Genomic DNA, 24,719 nt, shown 5'->3' with positions numbered 1-24,719 from the left:
AAGTGAAAATGATAATTTTACACAGGTAAACGTCAGTTGTCCAAACCCGTATGATATTTTTGACTTGGGTAGGTATCTTGCGTTCAACGCTGGTAGTGTGATTGGTCTTGTTAAACGTAGTTGCCGAGTTGTACAATATACTTTTCGTGCGTGTACAATTACGAAGGGGTGGCAAATGAAATTGCTATTATGATCGTCAGAAGATTGTTGTTGTTTGTTGATTTGATTTGTCGGAGTAGTAAACCTATCATTCGCATATGACAAGAAAAATCATTACCGCGAATACATGTAACTGGCTCGCTCGGTCTCGACCAATGCAAAATAGATGATGCGTTTTTTGAAGCCGTAGCGAAGACCACATGTAAATCGATGCGATAGACTTCTATCCCCTTACATTCAGTCGTGTCGTGTCCGTTTTAATATTTCTTGACTACATCGGAATGTCTATGTTGTAGAAAGTAAATACTTTTATGGAGTTGTGTGTTTAATGAAAGCGATTGGTTACAAGTATGTGTTGGGGAAAGAAAATTTATTTTTCTGTATGTGACGAAATGAAAATAGATTCGTGGTTTTAATTGAATTGTGACTGTGTTGTTTTAATGCACTTTTCAACAGGTAGACTTGACACTGAACAACAATTCGACTCACAAAAAATGTTTGTTGTATGATTTGTCACCGGTGTGCAAAGGGTTAGGAATATTTTTGATTTACTGCTATGGCATTGACATAACCCTCTGAAAGTGAGTATGCTTTTCTTTCACGAAAGTTTACGTGGCTCTGTTGTAATAAATTTGTGTTAACTAAACTCGGATGGATACCACAATTGTGCTGGCCTTGCACCACCAATCATTCTACAGGTTTGTAGCATGAGCGAATATTTTCGTGCATCATGAATATCTTTCGTAAACACTTAGTATGAAATGAGATGTGTGGAACAATAACTAGTGTCGTACAAAGTGTTGTGTTTGATTGCTTACTTTTTATCAATGTCTTTGTGATGTTAAAAGACGACTGAGTTTTCATTTACATTAAGCGGAGAAACTCATGTAATAAATTTTACTCATTTGAAAATCGACTCGCGTGAAAATACCGATCAATGGAGTAGCAATATCAATATGGGTGGTATATTATTTTTCGCGATATGCACCAACCTTCTAAGTATAACTTTTCAAAAATTTATCATGTCATAGAAAAGTTGGTTTTTATGAAATCGAAACAAATATACTTCGATTATCACGACAAAGGAATTGAGATCAACGCAGTATTTCGAAATGGTATGTTCTGCAATCGCTAAATATCAAACTGTGCATACAACTCGGTTAGGTAAACGACCCAGTTACAAGGTGGATGTATTCTTGATGTACAGATGGCAGTCTGATGATGTAAAGCTCAACCACTCTAGCGATTCGAAGCAATTGTACTTCGATTATTATGATGATGGAAATTACGATCAACGGAGTATTTCGAAGTGACTGTGTATCGTTCGGTATGTTCACCAATCGCTAAATGTCGGTTAATTAAACGATACAAATGACAGCTTGATGATGGCAAAGCTCAACCACGCAAATGTGTTCATTGCAAAGTATATTTGACACAAACAAAATATCGAATGGAGACCATCACATTGGTTTCATTTCGAGTGAGTGAAAATTGTTTTCTGTTGGCCAGGTAGGACACATTTGACAATCATCGTGCACATTGTATCTTCGTGATGGTAACGACTTTCAGCGGCTTGGTTTCATGTCGGGAATTATGATTTGGGGGTTCAAAAACAATCAATACTACAAATGAACAACAATGCAAAACACGTTTAGCAAATAACAGTGTGGCAAGTACTTTTTCGATATTACGATTGTTGTGTACCAGACACTTCTAGTTGAATTGAATGCATCTAACAAACATATCACAATTTACTTTTGTAATGATCAAAGTATGTGAAATGGTGCGAACGGATTAGGTATTATTCAAGCGGCGGTATGTCAATTCACCTAGTGTGATATCTTGACACCGGGTAATGCGCGAAAGTGTTTCAATTCTCACCGCGGATTATGATGATAAAGTATTGTACCGGTTGTTAATCAGCAAACGAAATTGTCGTTTCATCTTTAGTCTTGGGTACTGGAAATATTTTCTGATATCCGCAATACGCAGAGTGATTTTTACCAAGGTGGAGTAATTTTCCTATCAAGAACATTTCAGACATACATAGTTTTACAGCTTAATGTGTTAATAACATTGGTACTGAAAAGTTTGTTGCTGTCATAACATTTACCATAACGCCGGGTCTAATTAACGCAAATAATTTAATAATAAAGTAATGATCAACTATTACAAATCTCATATGTCAAATCAATGTGTCAATCTTATGTTCACAGCATGATAACTTTGAATATAACACCGTTGTTCGATTGTAAGAAATGAATTCTCAACTACGTTGGTCGGACTTTCAAATCTCGTATACTCAAACATATTATGTTAATCTCAAGTCGCCGACACTGAGAAGTAATTACTTTTGTCTTACAAAATATACCGAGTAGTAATTAGTTTGTCTTGCAGAATATACCGCGTAGTAATTCCTCTATCTTACAGAATAGTAACGACTTTTGAAGCTGAATAAAAAAAGATGTGTAGGGATATGAATACAACCAAGCTTGTTATGGATTTTAGGTTTTAGTGATTGTATGGATTCGTGTATGTTTGGCTGTTTTTCATACTGATACTGTTTGAGTTGGTTGGGTAAGTTACAAACGGATTTACTTGACAATGTTTTCGTGGTTGACTCTTTGAGTATGGTAAGATGGTGAGATGTCGAGACGTAATACTATTTCCGTACACTCAATTACAACAAAACATAACCCGCATTCAAATAAGCCGTAAGCTACAAGTGGATTTAAAACTTGATGCTGTTTTGTGGTTGACTCAAGTCAGTAGTCATGTTTGTGTTGATTTCGGGAATGATCATGACGAGTTGGTCGGGTAAATTAGGTAATGTGGTTGTAACTATAACCGTAAAGAGATGCTGACATCCCAATATCTTTTACGCTGTCGTATATGGATTCAATTGTGATAATTTAATTCACGCTGTCGTATATGGATTCAATTGTGATAATTTAATTCTCAGTTATTGTTCTGACACTCAAATCTCGTATACTCAAAATATAATATGACCAAGTCAAATCGTATATGCACCGATTAGTAAATACTCTGTCTTACAGAATAGTATAACGACCTTTACAGTTGGATAAAAATTATCGGTCCTATGAATACAACCAGATGAATTAATTCAAGTTTGCGAGTTGTACTGATATAGCCAAGTAAGTGAAAACTAGATTTTAAACACTTGTTAATGTTGTGAATAATTCTTTTGAGTATGGTAAGATGTTAAAATGTCTCTTTGACAAACGGAAAGCTGGATCGGGAATAGAGTTGTAATGTTACATTACTTGTTTCAAATCAATGTGTGTATAATATCGAAACGGGACTGTGGGGAAGTTGCTAGTCATGTTTGTCAATCCTATTTCAATGCACACTACGCCAAAGTCAAAATAATCGGTTTCGGATTAGGATTTTACAATTATTTCACACCTTTTTGAATAAGCGTCAACTTCACAGAGGATTAGGGTTGGGTCAGAAATAAGTGAAAATTTGTCGGTATTCGAATCACCGGCTACGCCGGTTCTATGGTAAACTAATTACTAAAGTAACACCTTGCGACTGATTACTAGATTTAGCAAACTATTTCGCACTTCAGCGCGCAGGTCATTCGAAATATAGGGCGCGCGCGTAATCCTCACAACAAGCCGTGTTCGCAAAACGGATGTAGTTAGTGGGTCGCACATATCAAAACGCAAGCGCAAACATCTGTTTTTCAAAATCACACAATGTACTGCGGTTTAGTGAATTTCTCGTCGGAAATAAGTGACAATTTGTTGCTATTCAAGTTACCCACACTGATGGTTCTGATAGTCGGTATTTATTAAATCTTACCAGTGAAATCTAGTTCTGTGACAAACTGATTACTAAAATTTCACCGCGTGAGCGATCGGTATGGCTATGACACCAAGTCGCGAAAGATGGGTATGTCCGAGACATTATCTTGTCAGTGATCGCGGGGTTTTGCAAACTATTTCACACCTTTTTGAATAAGCGTTAACTTCACAAAGGATTACGGCTAGAATAGAAATAAGTGACAATTTGTTGGTATTCAAGTCTCGCCGGTGATGTATCTGTTATTCGGCACTTATTACACTTATCATGAAATTAGAGTGAGAACATAAAGCGTCAAGTTGTTGTTTTCGAATTTTGATGTCGAGGTGATAAATTTACGCATTCAATTACAATTCAACTTCGGTTGTGTATTGAGTGATAGATCGATTTGCCGGAAGTGGTATCTTGTGAGCGATCGTAGGATTTTACAAATATTTCACATCTTTTTGAAGTGTTAGTTTGCGAACGCGACTATTGTTGATATTCGAATCACCGTCTGTCGCACGCACTGCTTAATCCTCACAACAAGCCACGTTTCCGTTTGCGCGGTTATTGTTGGTGACTCGTACATATTCAACACCGCGCGAGAGATGCCTATACCGAAAAGGGTTACCGTGTGAGAGGCTCCATAAGACACAACGGCACCGTGCGAGAGATGCCTATACTTGAAAGTACGACTCACCAACACGAGTTTTCGAGGCACCGTGTGAGAGATGCCTATACCGAAAAGGGTTACCGTGTGAGAGGTTCCATAAGACACAATGACACCATGCGAGAGATGCCTATACTCGAAAGTACGACTCACCAACACGAGTTTTCGAGGCACCGTGTGAGAGATGCCTATACCGAAAAGGGTTACCGTGTGAGAGGCTCCATAAGACACAATGGCACCGTGCGAGAGATAGGGGGGGTCAAAAGGGTCACCGTGCCAACACGAGTTTCGAGGCACCGTGCGAGCGGGCCCATAAGAACCCCACGCTAGTTCGCGACCGATCGTATATACTACTAAAGTAGGCTATCCACATATAAGAATTAGACCGTATCCTGGGACGCAAATGATAGTTTTGTTTTGGAGAAGCGGCCCTTAACTTTGTTTGCCCGACAGCTCCATATCATAACATGTTATGGAGTTGTGCTCTCCGCTGTATTATAAGGCTTGTAGCTCAGGCGAAAAGCAACACCGAGTTGTATCAGAAATGACATTGCCGTTTTGTGTGATGATTGCTTCGTGAAATAACGATATAGTAACCCCTAAAATACAATTTGCATTTAATTTTACTTCGTATTTTTTAAACTTCTACGTGAATGTGCTCCAGACAAAATTAATTCAGATTAATTAGAATACTTCTCTGCAACGATACCGTGCATAAAAAATACTACTGCAATAATTTTAAAAGGTTAATATATTTCAGGTATTTTGACCATACAGTTTCAACTGTGGTTGACGCTCAACGGTCTAACGGTAAAAAGTCAAGTACCACTTTTTCCCTATTTGAACACCCGATGTGCGGCTAGAATACTAGGTTACGATTAGATAGTTCCAAATATTTTACCGAGTCATATTGACCGTGATTAAACATGTCATATGGACGACAATACGGTATGAAAGGAACCTGTTACCTAAATGATACTGACCAGCAATTTCGCGAAAACATATTGGACCCTCAATATCTACTTCGCGCGAGGCACGACGAAATTTCTGATTTTGTGTGATAGATAAATTACACTGGTCAACACATATTTTTAGGCAGTCAAAGTAAGAGTGGTTTTGGGGGTTTTGAAGGGCACTGATTCTGAATATGACCTTAGTTTTTTTCAAATTCGCTCTTGTTAAGGAGATAACCCATGGGGCTATTTTGACCAAAACATCCCGTTTTCGCGGTAATGACTAAATTTTAAAATCGGCTCAGTCGTACTATAAAGTTTAGAAATTAAATCTACTTGTTATTTTTACACACAAAAGACTCTTTTAAATCAAAATACAGCAACAGCACTATACTTAAAGGTAATAGATTTATCATAGTTACATACTTTCACGGATATCATGTACATAAATATAATCCTGTCATGTATATCAATATTTACCTAGATACTCAAGTAACGTGGCATTAATTCAATCAGTTTTACGTCAACCACCTATTGTAATTTTGAAATAGTCAGTTGGAATATAATATTATTAATTTATCTGAAAGCACTATTATTTTTTGTACGATTTTTGCCTGTTAGTGCAGTTTGTCGAAAGGTTCCGACAATGGTTTGCCATAATATGTTCAATTGTTCGTCTCATCTGCCCTGATATCGTTCTTTTGTTTTTCTGGTGTCTTGGAAAAACTCCCCTTGCTAATCAACAAGATTATCAGGAAGTATATTAGATGAATGAATAGGAAGTGAACTTTTATGCTCATGTTTGTGCTCAAGTTTTCGATATGCAAATACGAATTTTCGGACCAACTATTTGTAGTTGGGTGCTCTGGGATCATTTAAAAAGTTTCATTGACTACATCTTAGGAGAAAATACATGCAGTGAACTCCTTTCTAATGTGAAATTGGAATCTTTCATCGGTATTCGAATATACCAGATACCAGATTTAGCCTTCTCGTTTGATAGGGTTACTAGGTATACCTATACTTTGTTGACTCAGCGGAAAATTATCCATTTACCAGTCAAAAGGAATAAGACGCATATCAGTATAGTATACTTATGCTTTTTAAGGAAAAATTGTGTAGTTTTTTACTACTCTTTAGTCTTGGTAGAATGACCATTTGATAAAGGAGAATATGTATCTCCGTTGAACTAGAGTACAATTTTTAGGCTTGACAAACTGCTTTTTTGACAAACAAATATTTAGCATCATGCCATGTTAATATTGATAGAATGACTGAGAACGACATTAGGGCTATCTATTTATGTGCAGTAAACACGTAGAAAAAACAACGATTTTCTTACTACCAAGTGAAATATTTAAGGATATAAATATGGGGGTAGGGGTATAAATATATTTTGACGAAGAGCCACCCGACAAAACTAATGTGATATTCGTAATAAGGAGAGGTTTCGGTGCATTGCCGTAACTAGGAACGACAAAAGGGGCGATGCCCTCCTCCCCACATTTTCGTAAATATCTGTAAATTAACATAACTTAAGTATTTGGAGGCAGATTGATCCACCTATATTTTTTTTCGCGCTTGGCGCGATTATGTACCTCTGTAATTCTTGCCTTTAGTAACCACCCTGGAAGATACGTCGAATATACAAAATTGAGTTAGGACCTACCAAGAAATATAAAATGTCACCAAACATGCGACTCCATGAGTGAGTCCTAGAAGGAGCGTCAGTTATGAACTTTTGGCCCAAATGATCGCTTAAACCTGTCGCATACTCCTACCATTGCAATCTGAGGGCTGTGGTACAAATGGGACCCGCAATACATGCAATATAGGCAAGTATAGGCCTACTGATATTATTGACCTGTAATTCATTCGTTCACGTTGAAATAGTGCCGTCCATCACGCGGATAGAAAATTGATGTACATGTACATTGTACACTGATTCTTGATGTCCTGTCAGCGGAGCTCTAAGCGAAACTTCATCAATAAGAAAGTGGCCCGTGCAATGGTTTGGAAAGCCGTGCGTGACTCGTTGGTCAAAAAGGTTGGCCACCCCTGATTTAGTCTCCAGTCTAATTCTGGCACAGCTGCCGTGGTTCACTGGTTAGGGAGCAATGGTCTCGCAATCCTACAAATTGGGTTCAAACTGCATTCCGCAGCGAGTCCAGAGCCAGGTAAATGGTAGGATGTGGTCAAATTACTATGTAATGTAAGTGATGAATTATCACAGTCTCCGTAAGACTGCGTTTTGCAACGATTGTACACCAAAACAGTGTATACGTCTTCGTAGAGTCCTTTACCGGCACTAGTCTGATGATCCATATTGATTCTAAAGAAGTTGTATTACAGAGGCACTTTGAAATCAGGATCACGAGATCGACTGTCATATATTCAACGGTTGTGGCATCTTCATTGGCGATACTTTCTACACAGTATCGAATTTCTTTAACTCAACTACTGACCATGTCTTACCAAGTACTAATCTGGCCCATGATCCCGCAATGTAATATTATAATCCTCAACCCCAGGCAAATGCAAATTGTGCCACAGTATAACTATGGTAGTTTTTCCTCATCTGTATTAACCCGCGAAAAACTTACGCAAATTTGCAAACTTTCGCGGACCCCAATTTTTGCAAAATCATGGAGACAGAAATCTAACGACAATGCACGCCATACTTTACACCTTATGCAATCAGCACCGTAACTGCCGCACCCCAAACCCCCCAATTGGGGGGGCGAGCTCGATGAAGGGCCCGAAATTATTTCGTGAATTAGCATAAATCATAGAGTATTTTTTGAAAATTTATGCAATTTTTTCAAAAAATTTTCGTGCCCTGCGCGAATTCAAGTAGCCATTTATCTTTATTATTGGGTATTGGGCCATTACCGCGCCCCGACCCACCAAGACATACAATCAAGTTTTAGGCCATATAACATGCGACTCCAAGAAGTGTGCCAGAACGATTGGCAGCGAGAAAAGCTTGGCCGAAAAGGGCTATGCCCTTATGCAGATCAAAGACTTCGCTATATATACAAAATACATATAGGTTTAATTGTCCATAGGCGTCTACATGACTGGCGCCGAATGTTCCTGTCTTTGCAATCTGAACCAGTGAAGAAATACCAATTTGAAATCATGTGCTTCTCTTAGTTTAGAAGCCTACGTTTGGGCGGGTCTATATTTTTTGATATAGCAGACTGGAAGTCACGAAATAACATCATGTAACGAAGTCATATCAACGGTTCTGCCCGCCCGAAGATGTTTAATCATTATTTACGATCCCTCCCATTTTCAAGACACTTCACTCAGCTCTACCGGTAAATCTACCTACGTGAGTAGAGAGGACAATAAATTGATAGCATATTATATATGCAGTCGCCGATCTGATTGAACGATTTTATCATAAATTATCCAATATTTTCGCGATTCGCGCTGGCTCACAATACAGTACGGGTAATTTCGTGACAAACGCGAACAACGTGATGAGGGGGGTCGTTTTATCACCCTATGGGAGCGCAAGACCCACGTTTTGGGGGCCTGACGAGGTGCTGTTTTGTTCCTGCCAACGGGTATACGCCCGAAGATGTTTATTTATTATTGAGTTTTCCTACCTTTTCAAACACACCTCACTCAGCTCTATCGGCTAATCTGATTACGTGAGCAGAGAGAAGATAAAACTTGATAACAATGTATGCTATTCCCGATCATACTGACCGATAAAATCATGAATTCTAGAAATTTTGCGCCCTTCGCGCGCTTAGGCGACAAAGGCCGAGTCACTAAAGAAACACCCAACGAACATGATGAATAGTGGTAAACAGTGTATCGCCGGAGTGGGGTCTGGGGGGCTAAGCCCCCCAGACGTTCGGTCTATAACCGTATGGGGGGCCCAAGACCAAAGTTTTGGGGAGGCTGGCGAAGTGCTGTTACGGCTCTGTATGCAATACTATGGAGTACTGCTGCACAAAGTGAGCCGTGTATCAACAGAGTGTTGAAAGAACAACCATGAGTACCATGACATTCAATAAACAACAGCACTTAAGCGATCAATTCGCTTTCGAAACTTCAAGCCGGTGACGTCATATTTGATGATGCGATTGTTGATGTACAAAGTTATTTCCAATTCTCTATTAGTTGGTTACGGTTACCCCTGATAAGTGTCATCCGAAAATATTGGGTTTATTTCAATGTGAATGTATTATTTCATTGTATATTGAAGTTCTATACTTCCAAGAAGCTCTTCAACAACGCTTTCAGCAGCGTCATATCGCAACGGGGTAGTAGGAGCGACTATTCGTGGACAGAGGTAATACCTTTGACGTATCCCATATATGTTTTTAAGGCGGCATGGGAACGGACTGAAAACCATGAGTTTTTGAACATCGGCCAGTTCTAAACAACCCCGGTGATTACCTTGATTCATTTTCAATTTTTATCAGTGGTCCTGAGCGCTATGCAAAAGTATTGTTACCTCTTCGCGAACTAGTAGTCTGAAAAATTTCATTGTTGGTTATTGAATATAAATTAAGGAGATATACATTAGAAAGAAATGAAAATTCAATATGATAATGGAAAGAAGTCAAATTGTGATTTTGAATTGCATATTAAGGCCTTATTAAAAAAAATCAATCACGTTCATAAAAACATTCATTTCGTAAGTGAACAAGCAACGTCCCCCCTCAATCACTCTAACTCGCAATTTGGCAGCTTGTGTCTGACAATAAATCTTTTTTACAGTTACGTTAAGTGTCGTCAAGAATGCATTATCCCCAAATAAACTTTGTGAATTCACTATTAAAGCTTTAATCACCTTCAAATTCGAGCATAAGTTGTACAGGTACCGAACTACCGATCCTCACTATTCGGTTTTTAATGCCAACATTGTAACTCGCCTTACACTCAGCAAAAACAAGGCGAAACCGAAACGATAGAAGTATTACATAGCCATGTATTATTATGTAACCGTGTACGAAAAAACATTTCGAATCAATATTCTTCTCACGTCTGTAGTCTTTCACTAGGAATTTATCACCAGACGATTGAACAGTTATTGCTACAGACGCATATATTGTGCTCGCCAGTAGCGAGCTTCAAAGTTTGACATTGTCAGTCGCATTTGAGTAAGGATGCACATGCCCCATAGCCACTTCGTAACATCGAACCTAGATAGTCACAAGCTCCATTCCACCACACGCGCGCTCACAACAGCTACACCAGCCTTTTCGAAGTGAAGCGACCTCTGAAGTCTTCAAACTTCCCATATCGATGAACAGCTGTTTAGTAAATCGGTTCAGATAGGCAATGCCGTGATCGATTTCCAATCCATGTATGAAAACACAATCCAGGAATCTTCCAAATTCAGCCGAATTAACGTACACTGTAAAAAATAAAAACCTCGATTTACCGCGAAATGTTTGGAAGCACGGTAGCCAGACATTTCGTGGTAATCTAACATCACCGTTAGTCAATGCAAATTCAACTTACACTCGTCCGGTAATCTCACTTTACACGCCAGACTGTAATGTTACAGTTCCCTCCGGTATACCCAATCTACATTTTCTCCCGTACATTTGCGACCGAGACTGTCATTTTACCGCCTACCTACCTACCTACATGCTGTCCCTGTAAATCAGGCTTACATACCAGCTTGTAAATTCACATACATCCATACCTATCGCAAAGCAACCCGATGCTTAAATATTGCAAAATTTTCTTCACACTCCCAAAACGACATTGGAACAAACTGTATATTCATTCATGATATCACCATGAAGTGGTAATCGATGGAAAAGTATTGCTGCTGGAGGTCGAATTCTTCTTTAGGAGACATGCAGTAACACGAGTGGTCGCAAGAAAAGGTGAATTAATTCCATCACCGGCCAAACTTTCAATTGTTTCTTTTTCTCTTCCTCATTCCTTCTGTGTAACTAGTATCTTGCAGTTCCACTAAACAGAATTCATGAGTAAGTCGCTATATAAAGCAAAGTTCCTAACCTAGACATGACATTATAAAGACTACTAAGACAAATAGGCTAACAAAAATATACGGTAACATGTTTTGAAGTACCGGTACTGGTACAATATGTGATGAAGGCTCCGCCTTGTACATGATGTAGCAGAGATTCATGACTTACTCTATCTAATGTATTGAAGCAAAAGGTTCCTCATTTGATGTGGCATGTGTGCCGAACTAATCCAGCAGTGGATGAAAACATCTCTATGCTATGGCCCAAAAATGACATAAACAAGCTAACAGTTTCAAGTCCTCGGCGGCGGAGTATGTGGTGTCACAGGTCACTCTATAAGTCGACTGATATCCCAAAATAGAACAGAGAATGCGGAGAATGAAATATTTCAATCATGAAATCAAAGTGGTGTGCACATTGCACAGTCGCAGATAGTCACGGTAACAAATACTATGTCGTACTGTACCTTTTACGATGCGTATCCCATTCAGCGTTCCTAGGAATCGTCCACGATCGTGTCCACGATTGTGTCCACTTTCTTCAAGTACAAGCTTCGCTCCACCCTTTGCTCAAATCTCAATAATGGCCGGACAACGATACGACACTCGAACGATTTCGAAATAAGTCGTATTCATCCGCTGACATGCCGCCAATAATATTTGCAGGACACGTTATAATGTAAGACTTAGGTTATTTCTCTTTCATACAGAAACATTTATCATTACATATAGTTCCTTTCTTTTCCATCTAATTTCGTATAAATTGATATTTATCCCAAGTGTTGTTCACTACTTACCGTACTTACTAAACGCGACGCTGCTTGTGATGTCACAGTTGTGCGTTGGCTATTTACTACGAATCTCAGAAAACCAGTAACGCGTAACGGTAACCTGTTGTAACCTATTACAGGTCGCCTTGTCCGCCATTAGCAAATGGTCAACTGAACATGAGGTGCTGATATTTCTAGTTTCCCGAACGATATTATACATCCTAAACTGATTTTCCAACTTATCAGCCCTATCCGTACCAACGAATGTAACCAGCGAGAATGGTCGTATAGCCATATAGCCTTATATTATAATATAATGGCTATGGTGTAATCACATTAGCTACGATTGTCAGTTGTTTCTTGTGCCCTACTATGTATAATACTGAAATTGGTACTAGGGCCAACAATTTCCGTATGACAGATCCCAGTATCGCGAACGAGGTTGAATCAAGTCAAATCACCACGAGAATGATATATCAGTAACGTTCATTTCCACGTATATATTGGCTGCAGCGATTATGAAGCTAATCAATCTTCCCAATAGCCTGGTAAACTGCAGTTACGAGTAACTGTCAGTAATTTTGCGAAGAAATTCTGGTAACTTGATTTCACAGTTAAACTAAGGTAATATTACATATCAAAATGTAAAATTACAAGCTACGCACAGTTATTGGCTGCGACTGGTAATTCGTTGTAAAATTTACAGAGATTTCCCAGTAAATCTACCAGATTTTTTACAGTGTAGAAACGTTTTTAGCGTGCTCGTCATCATTAAAGACGCCTGTGTTTGATCACTCACAACACAAAATCTGCAGCGGATACTTTACTAATCGTCCGTCCGTCGAATCGGCAGGACACCAAACAGGCAAATTCAACACAAGATAACACCAATATAGCTGTCACAGGGAGCAGCATAGAGCACGACTCCAACAATTATATTCCATGGTTTCAACAAACAAGAGGCCGGATTGCCACGAAATGTTGAATTACACTATTGTAGAGTCAAATGTCGTTGTTAATTTTGCAAGAATAAAAGGAAACTGCGTGACTCTCGTTTGGTTGACTTGATAAGTTCAGTTTGGAAATTAGCATAGCGCAACTTAGGGCCGGCCCTATAGTATGATTCTGTTATAGAACAATATTACCATAAATTTATATTGTATTGAGCATCGGTTCTTACTTGGTGTTCCATGTAGCACTAGGGTAGGTTTCCATAAGCCAGTCTCATGGGATGCGTTTAGGTCAAGACGAACAGTCAACTCATACATATGATTTGTGATGGTACGCCCGTGTTGGCCATCATTGCATGGTTGCTGGTGAATGTGCCCAGTCAGTAATCAAATTGTGAATCCGTGTGGTCAGGGTTCCCAGACATCTTTTGAGAAAAAGGGCCAAACAGCGCCGAAAAGGGGCCAAAAGGACCAAATTGTTCAATAACGTTAATAACGTTGCAACATTACCCAGAGACCGTTTGTCAATCACCAGGAATTCCAGTTTGATATTGTTGATACTATCATAGGACACCAAACCCACTACTTACGACTACACTGGATCCAACTTTAATACCTGCTAATATTTCAGGCCTTTTCCAACTGAATACAAAATCGTAAAATAAAGATTTTTGTGCTATAATATGAAAGTGAATAAATATCATGAATTTCAAATATAAATTGTGAGAATAGTTTCTTTACATTTGAAACTGACTCTACTTATATACCTAATTTTTAGGTTTTTCACCAATAAACTCTCGGTTATGTTGAAGTTTTTTCTTTCAAATTTCTATCAATCATTAAGCATTTAAAGGTCATCATCTTCAGACTGTCTCAGCTACTCAGTTACAAAAGCAATTCTAAATCTATATCATCTACACCAGGGGTGGGTAAATCCGGCCCGCGGATAGTTTTCCGTCTTACATGATAGTGTGGCCCGCGGCCCCAGTCTTCCGAGATTCCCCACTACTTGCTTACATAGGCCTACGTCAAATTTTAGTGACTGTATGTCATTATACAAATGTTGCAGCAAACAATACGTTCATATTGTTAAATTTATTCCAGTGGAAGCTTTTCGACTGGCTCTCTTCAGCAGTGAACGCCAGTAAATGAGGTTAACCAAATTCGAACTTGGTTAATCTCATTTACTGGCGTTCACTGCTGAAGAGAGCCAGTCGAAAAGCTTCCAGTGGAATAAATTTAACAATATGAACGTATTGTTTGCTGCAATATTGAAGTTCTGTACTCCGAAAAGCTTATACACATGCATGCGCACTTGCGCAGCGAGCGAGGGTGGAGCTTACGCGTAAATTCGTCGAAGCGAGAAGACTTGTTGCATTATCGGCATTTACGATGTACTCCACCCTATTGTCATTTGTGGTGATCATGATGGTGTTTGTCGACTACAATGGTCATTTACACCAGGCCTATATTTCTTATTTTTAATTCCGTAACCGTCGACTTGTAGCACGGAACACTTCTAGGCTTCTGTAAGGCACCGCTTATGCCGTTGTCGCCAACTGAAAACGGGTCGGGGACCACTTTCAAATTTCGTGGAAGCCGCGGACCGCATGAATTCGAGATAGAGATAAAATTTAGGCCACATAGTTGAACATAATGAAAAACCACGCCATCTCGTCACGTACTAAACCCTAATTATCTTGGTAAACTTTGGGTACCGGGCTTATCGAACGCCTTGAAATCTTAATAAAGAATTGCACCGTGTGTTGATTGATCAGAGAGAAGCAGGCATGGTGGTGCCTGTATTACAATGCTGTTCTCAAATCCACACTATCTTCGTCGTTATTGGCGGGAAATGGCTTTGAAGCTACATTGCTACATTCATTAAATACGATTTATTCCTTGTATATATGGATGAATGGGCGAATAATGTATCGATTCAGCAATCCGGCCCGCCAAGTTCCTAATTTTCCTATATCCAGCCCTGATCTACACTGTTTCCACTCGAGTCTTTGACGTGGCATAAACATTGTCAGGTCCATTTGCGAAATACATTTATTTGAATAGCTAGTTTGATGGTATGTCTCAACTGCTATATATTGAAAACAAAGAGACAAGGCTCCAAATTATTTTGGGGGGCCAACTGCCTCTAAAACGGTCAAATTTGTGAAATTTGGCCCAAAAGGGCCAATCTGGCAACCCTCACCTGTAGTGGTTCGTCTTGTGCAGTGGCGTATAAGGAGTTAGTTTTGGATTCGAAATCGGTACCCCGTCTTTTTGAAATGTCACTTTTATCTCCAGTATTGAAAAGCTCGTTGACAATTAAACAATTGCTATCACGTGTAGCGCTTCGACTGAACAATACGATGACATTTTCCAAGACAAAGGCCTCTATTTCTGAACTGGTATCTGAAAGGAAACAGCAGAAGTTACACTGATGTGCATAAATACTCAATATAAGGTTTTTCTTTCGTGTAAATATTAAATGTTACTTGTTCTTTCAACACTATGATTATGTATAACTGTTCAAGTGTTCATAGTAGGCAATGTATAAGATGTTGTGATAGATCTGTGTGGTGATGACTCCGCGAAAATGATGCTGCTGTACAAATGAACAAGATTACTAACTTAGATAGATTTTAGATGTTAATATTTTTCGCCGTCACTGTATTCTCCAAAAGTCTGCGAAATAAATGAGTGGACTACGTACGATAATTTTTGGTTTGAGAGTCGAATTCCAAACTGATCACCTTTCCGCGTGATATCGACTTCTTACTTAGATGGTTATTTCTCGCGTTAATTCTAACAAAATGACTATACCCAAAAAATATCTATGGTATTTAGATTTACGTCGCGGCACTCCTACGAGCCTTTCACGGCCAGCACTGTGCGGCGGCATGCTGGTTGATGTGCCCTGTTGTCGTGCGACCACAATGAAGTAACATTTTCGTGTCATAATGCTCCATTTTGAAAAAAAATACTGGAGTTTATTCCCCTGCCTCCTTCTTTCGATCTTGTGACGAGCCGTCACTGTAATACATCACTGTAAGATGCTACGAATATATGTCTGGCATAGGATTACCTAACAAGTCGGTCTGTTTATGTCAAAACTCAAATCAGCTATTCAGAATAGGTGCTCAATTACCTTTACGGTCACGAAGGTGATACTGGCATTTAAAATGTCCGTGGTGCCCGGAGGACTCAATCGACAAATGTCCTTGGTACGAGGATTGATAAACGATAGATCCACGCATTCCATACTGCATTGTTCCGTATGTAAGTGGACAATATCAGATGTTTGTGATCATAATCAGATGTATTACAAGTAATTGTATCATCGTTTGAAGCAATATCTCATGGTGATTACGTATACAGTATTAATGGACAGCTTAAAGTAGATAAGACGATTGGAGCTAACATGCTTCCAGGGAATGGTATCAGCTCTCATAAGGCAATATGACCCAGGTGCATGTTAGCCAAGTATCGCAAGCGATAGCTAGTGCGAAATCGTTGGAATGACGTAAATCCGACTTTGGAGTCAAAAAGAAGTCGGTGAATCATTGTGAAATAACACACTTGCGCGATGCATTCCGCATGAGTTTGACTTTTATGATCTTCAGTCAATAACTTTTATGATATATTCCAGCATCGCGTAAGCACGTTGTCCGTTATCAGATGTTTTGTTGTCGCAAATTTATTATTGAAAGATTTCGAAAGAATTTGCGTAACGACACAATATGGTTTTATATTATCGGTTTTGCATTCAATCGTCATACATTTGTGTTACATCTTTCCGATTTGCATCTCAAATTGTGAGTTTGTATTTGATTGGCTTATCGTACGGCTCTCCTACTTTTGCTAATACTATACATTCTCCCGGTAGATCTTATTTTAAAACCCCAATCTGTAGCTGAGCGAGTAAGCATTATTGTTGATCTATAACGTGAACTACCTATTAAATTTCATTATATTCCTTTATCCAATACAATCCGAATTCAAAGTAGTCCTGGATTCGGACGTATTGGTTGTGCAAGGTAAATATCATTGTTCCAGCGCCACAGAAAGTTTATGAGGAACAGTCGTGAAAGTAGAATTCGCGAAATCGCTACTGATTATCATTGCGGCTGGGCGCAGCGAGTCGAGTATTGGCGTCAAGTATTGACTGTAATGATTGGCGCCTGGTCACAGGAGCTGATGTTTTCGAACATTGACACGATGCAATCTCAATCATTTCGACAAGAATTGTTTCAACGGCTGGAAGTATGTGTCTGTTCACATTACGTTCCCATCATCGATATCGAAGCTTTGAAAACTACGGTTGATGGTATGATATCACTCATATCAGGCAAATGACGCACGATGATGCGCAATGCGCATGTTCGCGGGGACACGAACATTTTGAGCATTGTCACATACTGACAGTCTATGCAATAATTATTGGTAAGATAAAACACGAAATACATATTTGTACTTTAAAAATCACTCTTACGGTGGATGACGTCACATTGAGTGGTGCTCGATTCAGTTGAATGCTCGATTTTGCCCAACCCAAATTAGCATTGAAGTATCGTGACGAAACCCCTATCTCAATCACATGCAATTATTTAATCTTGCACATGCGATCAGATACCCCTATACATTCACTAGCATGTAGTGTCGATTGAAAGATTTTGTGTCTCCGCATCGTGTCACTGAGCATGACATTGCAATCTATGTCCGGGAGCATCGATTTGCAGAGATATCAAATGATCTGCATTACGGAATGATCAGCATTACGGAAAAGGGATTTCTCCGTCCCCAACTACACAATAACATCATCATCCGAGATTTACAATCCCACGAATCGATAATTGAAGGCTCCAAACTGTTGCAAGTTCTCTCCAAACAACAACTCCCCAGCAAAAAAAGTTGTCACGTTTGCGTTACAGGACAAGACGGTTCTGGTCGCAGTACGGTATTAGCAGAGCTGAAGCACGATCTGGCGACTGAACCACCACGATCGTTGAACCGTGACGTTGACGTCATCATATCAGTGAGCTGTGGTTTCCGTCGATTCCCCAGCAACGGGCACCAAACTGTATCTAATATAATCTTCGACGATATAGGAGACTCGGATACTCAGTTCTTAGTTGAATGTCCTGAAACTACCGTATATCAAAACGACAAGTCTCATCCCGACGAGTTTGCAAGAAGAGCAGCAAATTGGATTGCAAAATATCCTTCGAAAGTATGCTTCATATTCGATGACATAGATCGTATTTTACTCGGACCCATCACTCGAGAAGAAAATCAGTCCCGCGAGACTTTAATTGAAATATTATCGGGTCAGAAATATCCTGGGTGCTTCGTCGTGTCCTCCTGTCACGAGGACAATATGAACTCCGTTAATGCGATTGGAATTGATATCGATAGATCATACCATGTACAAGGATTAACCGTAGACGCGGTACAGGCGATTGTTAGTCAATTTCCAAGTGATGAACTTAATTTATACGAAACCAACTTTTCCAAAATGACACCATATTCAACGGCGCTATGCGAAAATCCAATGATATTACTTTACGTTCTTCATGCTATCAAATATGATTCCGAAAAGATTCTTATAGGAAAAGCGGGCATATTTCTGCAGCTTCTCAGCGCGATCAAGCGGAAAAATTTAATCCAAGACTTTCGTAAATTCATGACCGCATGCTATGACGCAAGAAAAGATGGTCGTTCGACATTCACCGCCGAGGACTTCGCGAAACACGGAATAACCAGTTCGGACACAAAACGATTCGAACTTGATTCTCTATTCTTGACGAAAACTATTGCGATTGGGGGTCAAATTTTGATGTCATTTTGTCATCCGATTATTTTAGACGGGTTCGCGGCGCTGTATCTTTACGATTGCGATAGATCAAGATTAAAAGATGAGTATGAAGCTGCAGTGGACAATAAGAATTTCCATGGCGCCTGGCAAATACTGAGTGGACTTTTTGCAGATAACGAAATGACAGAAACGGCTTTTGACCTGATTGATCCCGGTCAGAAGAAACCCATTTTCATTCCTTGTCTTTGTGTAATAATTTGAAGTTATATTTAGATTGCGAGAAAAGAGCCGAACTGTTAACTGATCACTACTACAAAAAACGTTATATCATTGGATTTAGTGAAATATTGATTCGTCGCTGGCTAGAATCAGCGAAAACCATCGACGATCAGCTTCGCGCCCTGCATTTGTTTGCGGAGTCCAAATGCCTTCTTGGGGATGGTGTCATTGATGAATTCGAAAACTTGTCCATGATTCCCAGCAACTCCATCAAACTAAATCGAGCAGATGCCAGCGCTTTATCGTCTTGCATACGTGCCCGTGGTAGGGTGGCGCAATTGAAATTTGACGGTTGCCTTATATCGAGTCGTTTCCTGGAAGCACTGCATGAGCAACTATGGAATGTAGAGGATATTGTCAAGGTGAAATTCTGTACACCACTCAACCTGTTACACTTCGCGGGCTGATAAAAAGTTTTTCCAAGTTATATTATAATTAAAATTACAGAATTCTCAATAACTTTGAAATTGAATGGAATTGTGAAACGGAAATAAATACAGCTAAAATCAGGTCGATTCAAATCATGAGAATGGTCAACTTCTGTACACCAAGACTGGCACGTTTTGTGCTAGGGTTCACCGCAATCGCGACCGGCGATCTGGTTTGTGTTTTTGGAAGAACGCGAAACAAAGTATTTTGAAATGCTAAAATTGATTTCAGTTTCAAATTATTAATATTATTGTTGTTGTTTAAAAATAAACTATTCGCCCACAACACTATTCCACACTAGCTGAAGCGGCTTCCGCGATGGAAAAAGCATTCCATCGATGGAGAGTCACCTTATGTCAATAAGCATATTTCCTTGACGTGCAATGGCCCAGACACTGCTAAGACCGAGGCGCTTAGAAAACGGCCTATAGAAAGTCCCCACAGCATCGATCTGTAGGTTGAGATGGTCTTTCAGCTAGTAACATGTCTGGAAAGCGTTGTCGGGTTTCGTGCTCAGCTCATAGTACAAAATAAAATGACGTTATGATCATGATATTTCCTGTTGTATATGTACTACTTTAATAGGTTATTGCTTTTTTGTGGTAACCATGAGTATTACCCATTTTCGTCAGAACGTCGTTGCACAGCTGTAATCTTTATTGTTCTGACAAGAGTCGCCTAATTGTATTGTTCGTTTAAAGGTCTCGCCAGGTTGAACATATAACTTGTCCGACCCGAGCTGTAGGCTACTTCTTATCAGCCTCGCACAACACTTACAAAATTGATACGTATGCCAAAAATAAACTATGACCTATACTACGACATCATGCAAGAATACGTCAGAAACTTTCAATCAAATTAAAATTTGAAATCATATTTCTCTACTTAGTGGAACATCGTCCAACTTCTGGCATTTTCGAATTGAGGTCCAAAGTGCTAATATATTTGTCGGGCCCGCTGGTGACTTGCCATGGACCGGCGGTCAAGAACCACCGCTATAGACTATACTAGAGGTATTTATGATTGCGAATATTTCAAATGGTCGACGTTCTGCACGAAATTCTTGCAAGGCGTATATGCCACCTTGGGTTCATTACAGGTCAACTGTACAACGTTCCGCCAACATCGCAGAGTGCCAACAGATGAGGATATTCAATCTTTAACTCACTTCTTGCAAACTGTATCGGAGTTCTGTGATTGCACAGGCTGGGAATTTGGCGAAAACGAATTGCAAACGATACAACGAGCTTTGAACAATATAAAAAATCCGGTAAGTATGTTTATATTAAATGGTTAGGGTTACAAATGAACAAAATAGAGGTCGCATAAACTGTTTAATATTATGGAGAAAATAAATCTAATTGCATATAAGCTAACATAACTGTTATCCTAAATCACCTACGGTTATTGCAACAATTTCCAAATATCCAACGTATTCGATTAACAGAAATGATAGAAAAATTCTCATTATGAGTTTCAAACACGGAAATCAAAATTACGCTTCTACCTCCGTTTATTCTGTTGATTTTAGTTTTGTTACTAAAAAGTTCCAATTGTTTTCGTCGGCAGAAATTGAAAGTACAAATTAATGATGGTGAAATCTTGGCGTCGCAAAGTACGTGGGTCGACGTAACAGGTATTGGTAGTACAAAGTGCATAGTGCTTGTCCAACCCATATAATCTGGTAACTTCTTTCCTTAACTACTGCAGAGTCGACCATCAGGAACACGGGCGATACGATTACTTTCCGAAGCTGTAGATTTCAATTTCCTTACGACAACTCGCTGCCAAACGAATGCCAGGTGAATATATTATTACTTGGCATGCCGAGAATGGTGATTGGTAGCGGACGTGAGTAATATGACTTTCGGCTTCTGATGCATATAATCGATCATTGCTTAGTAGGACATACACAATACGTAGACCTCTGTAAAGATCTAGGGTTACCTATGTTCAATGGAGTGCCTCTGTTTAGGTCACATTCAGACACAGTATGCGATCAATATACCTTATCACGTGTTGTTGTATAATGAATTAGCAGTTTATGATTGACTGCGAGAAATAGGCCTGTGAAGGAGACTCAACTCTTCAGCACTTAATGAACGCAGCCTCATTTCACCAGTATATGCAAACAGAACATACTGTGTCACATGGCATACTTTTAGATATACGTTTTTTACGATGCTTCAGTGTTATAGTTCATAATCTGTTGTTGCCTTTTCATATTCAAATAAACCCGAATATACCTGTCAGGATTAAACGTCAGCAAAAGGACAGCAACTAGTGGAGAATCGAAAAAAAGATGAATAATCATCAAATCTGACGTAACCTGAATGAAATTTTGAATATTAAGGACGTTGGAGTTATTTTTTTCGGCACAGTTTATCGACTTTTGAGTCCTGCGCATGTGTTACTTGATATCCCCGTGTCAGTCGAATACCCTGATAACGTTGAAATAAAATTTATATTATCGTAATATCAAGCGAATAGTGGTAATGTAATTTATATGGAGGTTTCAAAGGAGTTACCTATTTTACAGTTAAAGCATTTTTCGAATCATTACAATCATTACAGTAAAATATCTAATGTTTATACCCAATATAATCGCGTACCCGTATGAAATCACATTGAAACTAATTAGTCGGTGCCTCATGTAATAAAGATAACGATATTACAATAATGAATCAGATGTGTGTCTCCTGTGAATTCCACTACTGCAGGATTACCATAACATTGACGAAGTCAACACTTGTATTCAACCAATCTCTGTCATATCCTATGCAGGTTTTCCTTCGTGTGAACAATCAAGCCCCAGAACATTCAGCTGAATACATACCTATCACACCGGCGGTAAGTGTGTATCTCGACGCCGATCCCAAGAAAAGCATCACCATTAATTTGGTCACATACCAAAAGTACGATGAGAATTCAATAGCCGAGATATTTCAATGTGAAGATGGATTTGACGCATGGTCACTAGTCAAGAAAGCTGCAATGAAGAAATTGTTGAAGTTTGAATGTAAAGCGTCCGGCACCATTAGAGCGTTCTGTAAATCTGTACGTCAATCAACGAACATCCGGATATCCGGGTTCATATGGGCAAAGAACGATAAGATCGTTGTCACTTTTCATCAATATCATCCCTACTTCGAGATGGATGTCGAAGCCACGATGACTCATAATGGTTACAGCCGTCTGTGTCGCTTCGAGCCTATTGATATGAAAATTACTAATGATGTTACGGTCAACATGAGAATATTAACCCCGGATGATCAAGTATCATTTGATGGAAAAAATAATGTGTTGTCGAGATTTACGCTCACCAAAATGTTTCTTCGCACCGGTTCGTTCTTCGTGTCCAGGATATATCGACTAAGATCACGGCAAACGGCAGACTATCCAATTAATGTTATGTATGTTGTGAGTTCAAACGATGGACAGACATCAAACAATGTCGACATAATTTCTCATCGAGTGACATTCAAGGCAAAAAGCGTGTTAGGTGAGTAACTATAATTCAAATGCCGTCAGTTAGAACTGGTGATGCGTGTACGATATTCATAGTATCCTATATGGTGTCGACACAGACAAATATCACGCCTCAATGAAATTGTATCATGTCACAATTTCCATTTGGTACGCAACAATGCTATCTGGCGAAACGAGAGAGTAGCTCAAGAGAAGAAAAAAACAGAGAGCATTGTTCAGCATTGTTGCGTTCCAATGCCAATCTGATTGTGGTAGTTCCAGGGCCACGAGCGGAATAAAATGTATATTTTCGTAATCAGTGCAGAGTCAGCTTTCGATTGATACCCGTTTCACCAAATTTAATGGTCGGCAAGCCGGTCAAAAATGACCGTCAAATTGCTTGTAGTCAAATGGAAATGGTGACGTGATACAATTTCACTGAGGCGTGAGATTTGCCTGTGTCGACACCATATAGGACACTATGCTCGAACCAACATAACTTTCCATGATTTAAGTATTGCGTAACAATACGTTATTTCGTATTTCAAATTGGATTTCAAGTTAAACAGCATTTTCTTGATTATTTTATGATGTTTTGTTCTGCTGTTGCGTAATTGTTTATTTGTTTGATATCGCCCGTCTGCTAATGGACTTCACATACCAAATATTGAAAATAACTAGGGATGGTGTGACCGTGAGGCTCACGTTTGCGTTCTATGTGTGAACCTCAAAAATTTAGGCTCTCACTTTCACAAACGAACCTTGGTACGTTCTGCACTGTGAACCTTTTTCATATTTTACAATTTTCACTTCATTAAGATATCTTCACTTGAAAGTTATTGCATTTCAACTGCTGGCCACTCTATGCACGGTGCTGGCAGCATAAAAACTCAACACTAAACGAGCATGCATCTTGCGTGAAATATCCAGCTTTCCGTTTGTGAATATTTAGTGACTCTCTGCTGTGAGCTTGACCCCCAATTACTGTCATTCACACAACATCAAAAGAGAAATACTCTACATGTAGGTGCAGTCAGCGAATGAGACTTATTCAACCATTCAATCAAATTGATATCGTTGTCTGATAAAAAAAATAGCAGGCGTAGGTAGCCAATCTTGATACCATATGTTCATTGTACCATAAAAACCAAATCCATGCGATTGGGTTGCTGGTTACTGCTGTGTAACTTGTTAATGGAGTAATATGATCAGCAAGTAGAGAGGCAGACGCCGAAAACATTGTCCGGTCTGGCCTAGACCGTTAAGGGGTAAGCTGATATTCCCTTGCAAGTCCTCGTCGAAATTGTTGGCAAAGCGACGGAATATATTGATTTTATGGGATTAACATATCATTTGATTGCCCCAGTTAATACATTGGCGACGTTTAAAACGTCAATATGTACTGCTGCGTTGTGATATTATGTAGTCGTCGCTAGGCATCGTGTACA

The 24,719-nt window shown here is 39.3% G+C and overlaps 1 protein-coding gene and 1 long non-coding RNA gene across 2 annotated transcripts; one reads left to right on the top strand and one right to left on the bottom strand.

The window, feature by feature from the left end:
- Positions 1-11,291: 11,291 nt before the first annotated feature.
- Positions 11,292-13,082, bottom strand: LOC145435540 (uncharacterized). The gene is made up of 2 exons (XR_013913881.1): positions 12,031-13,082; positions 11,292-11,544 (listed from the first exon to the last, which is right to left on the bottom strand). It is a non-coding gene; the product is annotated as an uncharacterized LOC145435540 (long non-coding RNA).
- A 3,516-nt stretch (positions 13,083-16,598) lies between these two features.
- On the top strand, positions 16,599-23,372 carry LOC145435539 (uncharacterized). The gene is made up of 6 exons (XM_080312809.1): positions 16,599-19,309; positions 19,369-19,736; positions 20,903-21,073; positions 21,373-21,439; positions 21,514-21,605; positions 22,588-23,372. The coding sequence occupies exons 1-6, from the start codon at positions 18,046-18,048 to the stop codon at positions 23,311-23,313; spliced, it is 2,688 nt and encodes an 895-aa protein (XP_080168935.1). The 5' UTR covers positions 16,599-18,045; the 3' UTR covers positions 23,314-23,372.
- Positions 23,373-24,719: the final 1,347 nt, after the last annotated feature.

This window comes from Botryllus schlosseri, chromosome 3 (genome assembly GCF_051294905.1).
Source record: "Botryllus schlosseri isolate E-star chromosome 3, Bs_hap1, whole genome shotgun sequence".
NCBI lineage: Eukaryota > Metazoa > Chordata > Ascidiacea > Stolidobranchia > Styelidae > Botryllus > Botryllus schlosseri.
This window is presented reverse-complemented; position numbering and strand designations above follow the sequence as displayed.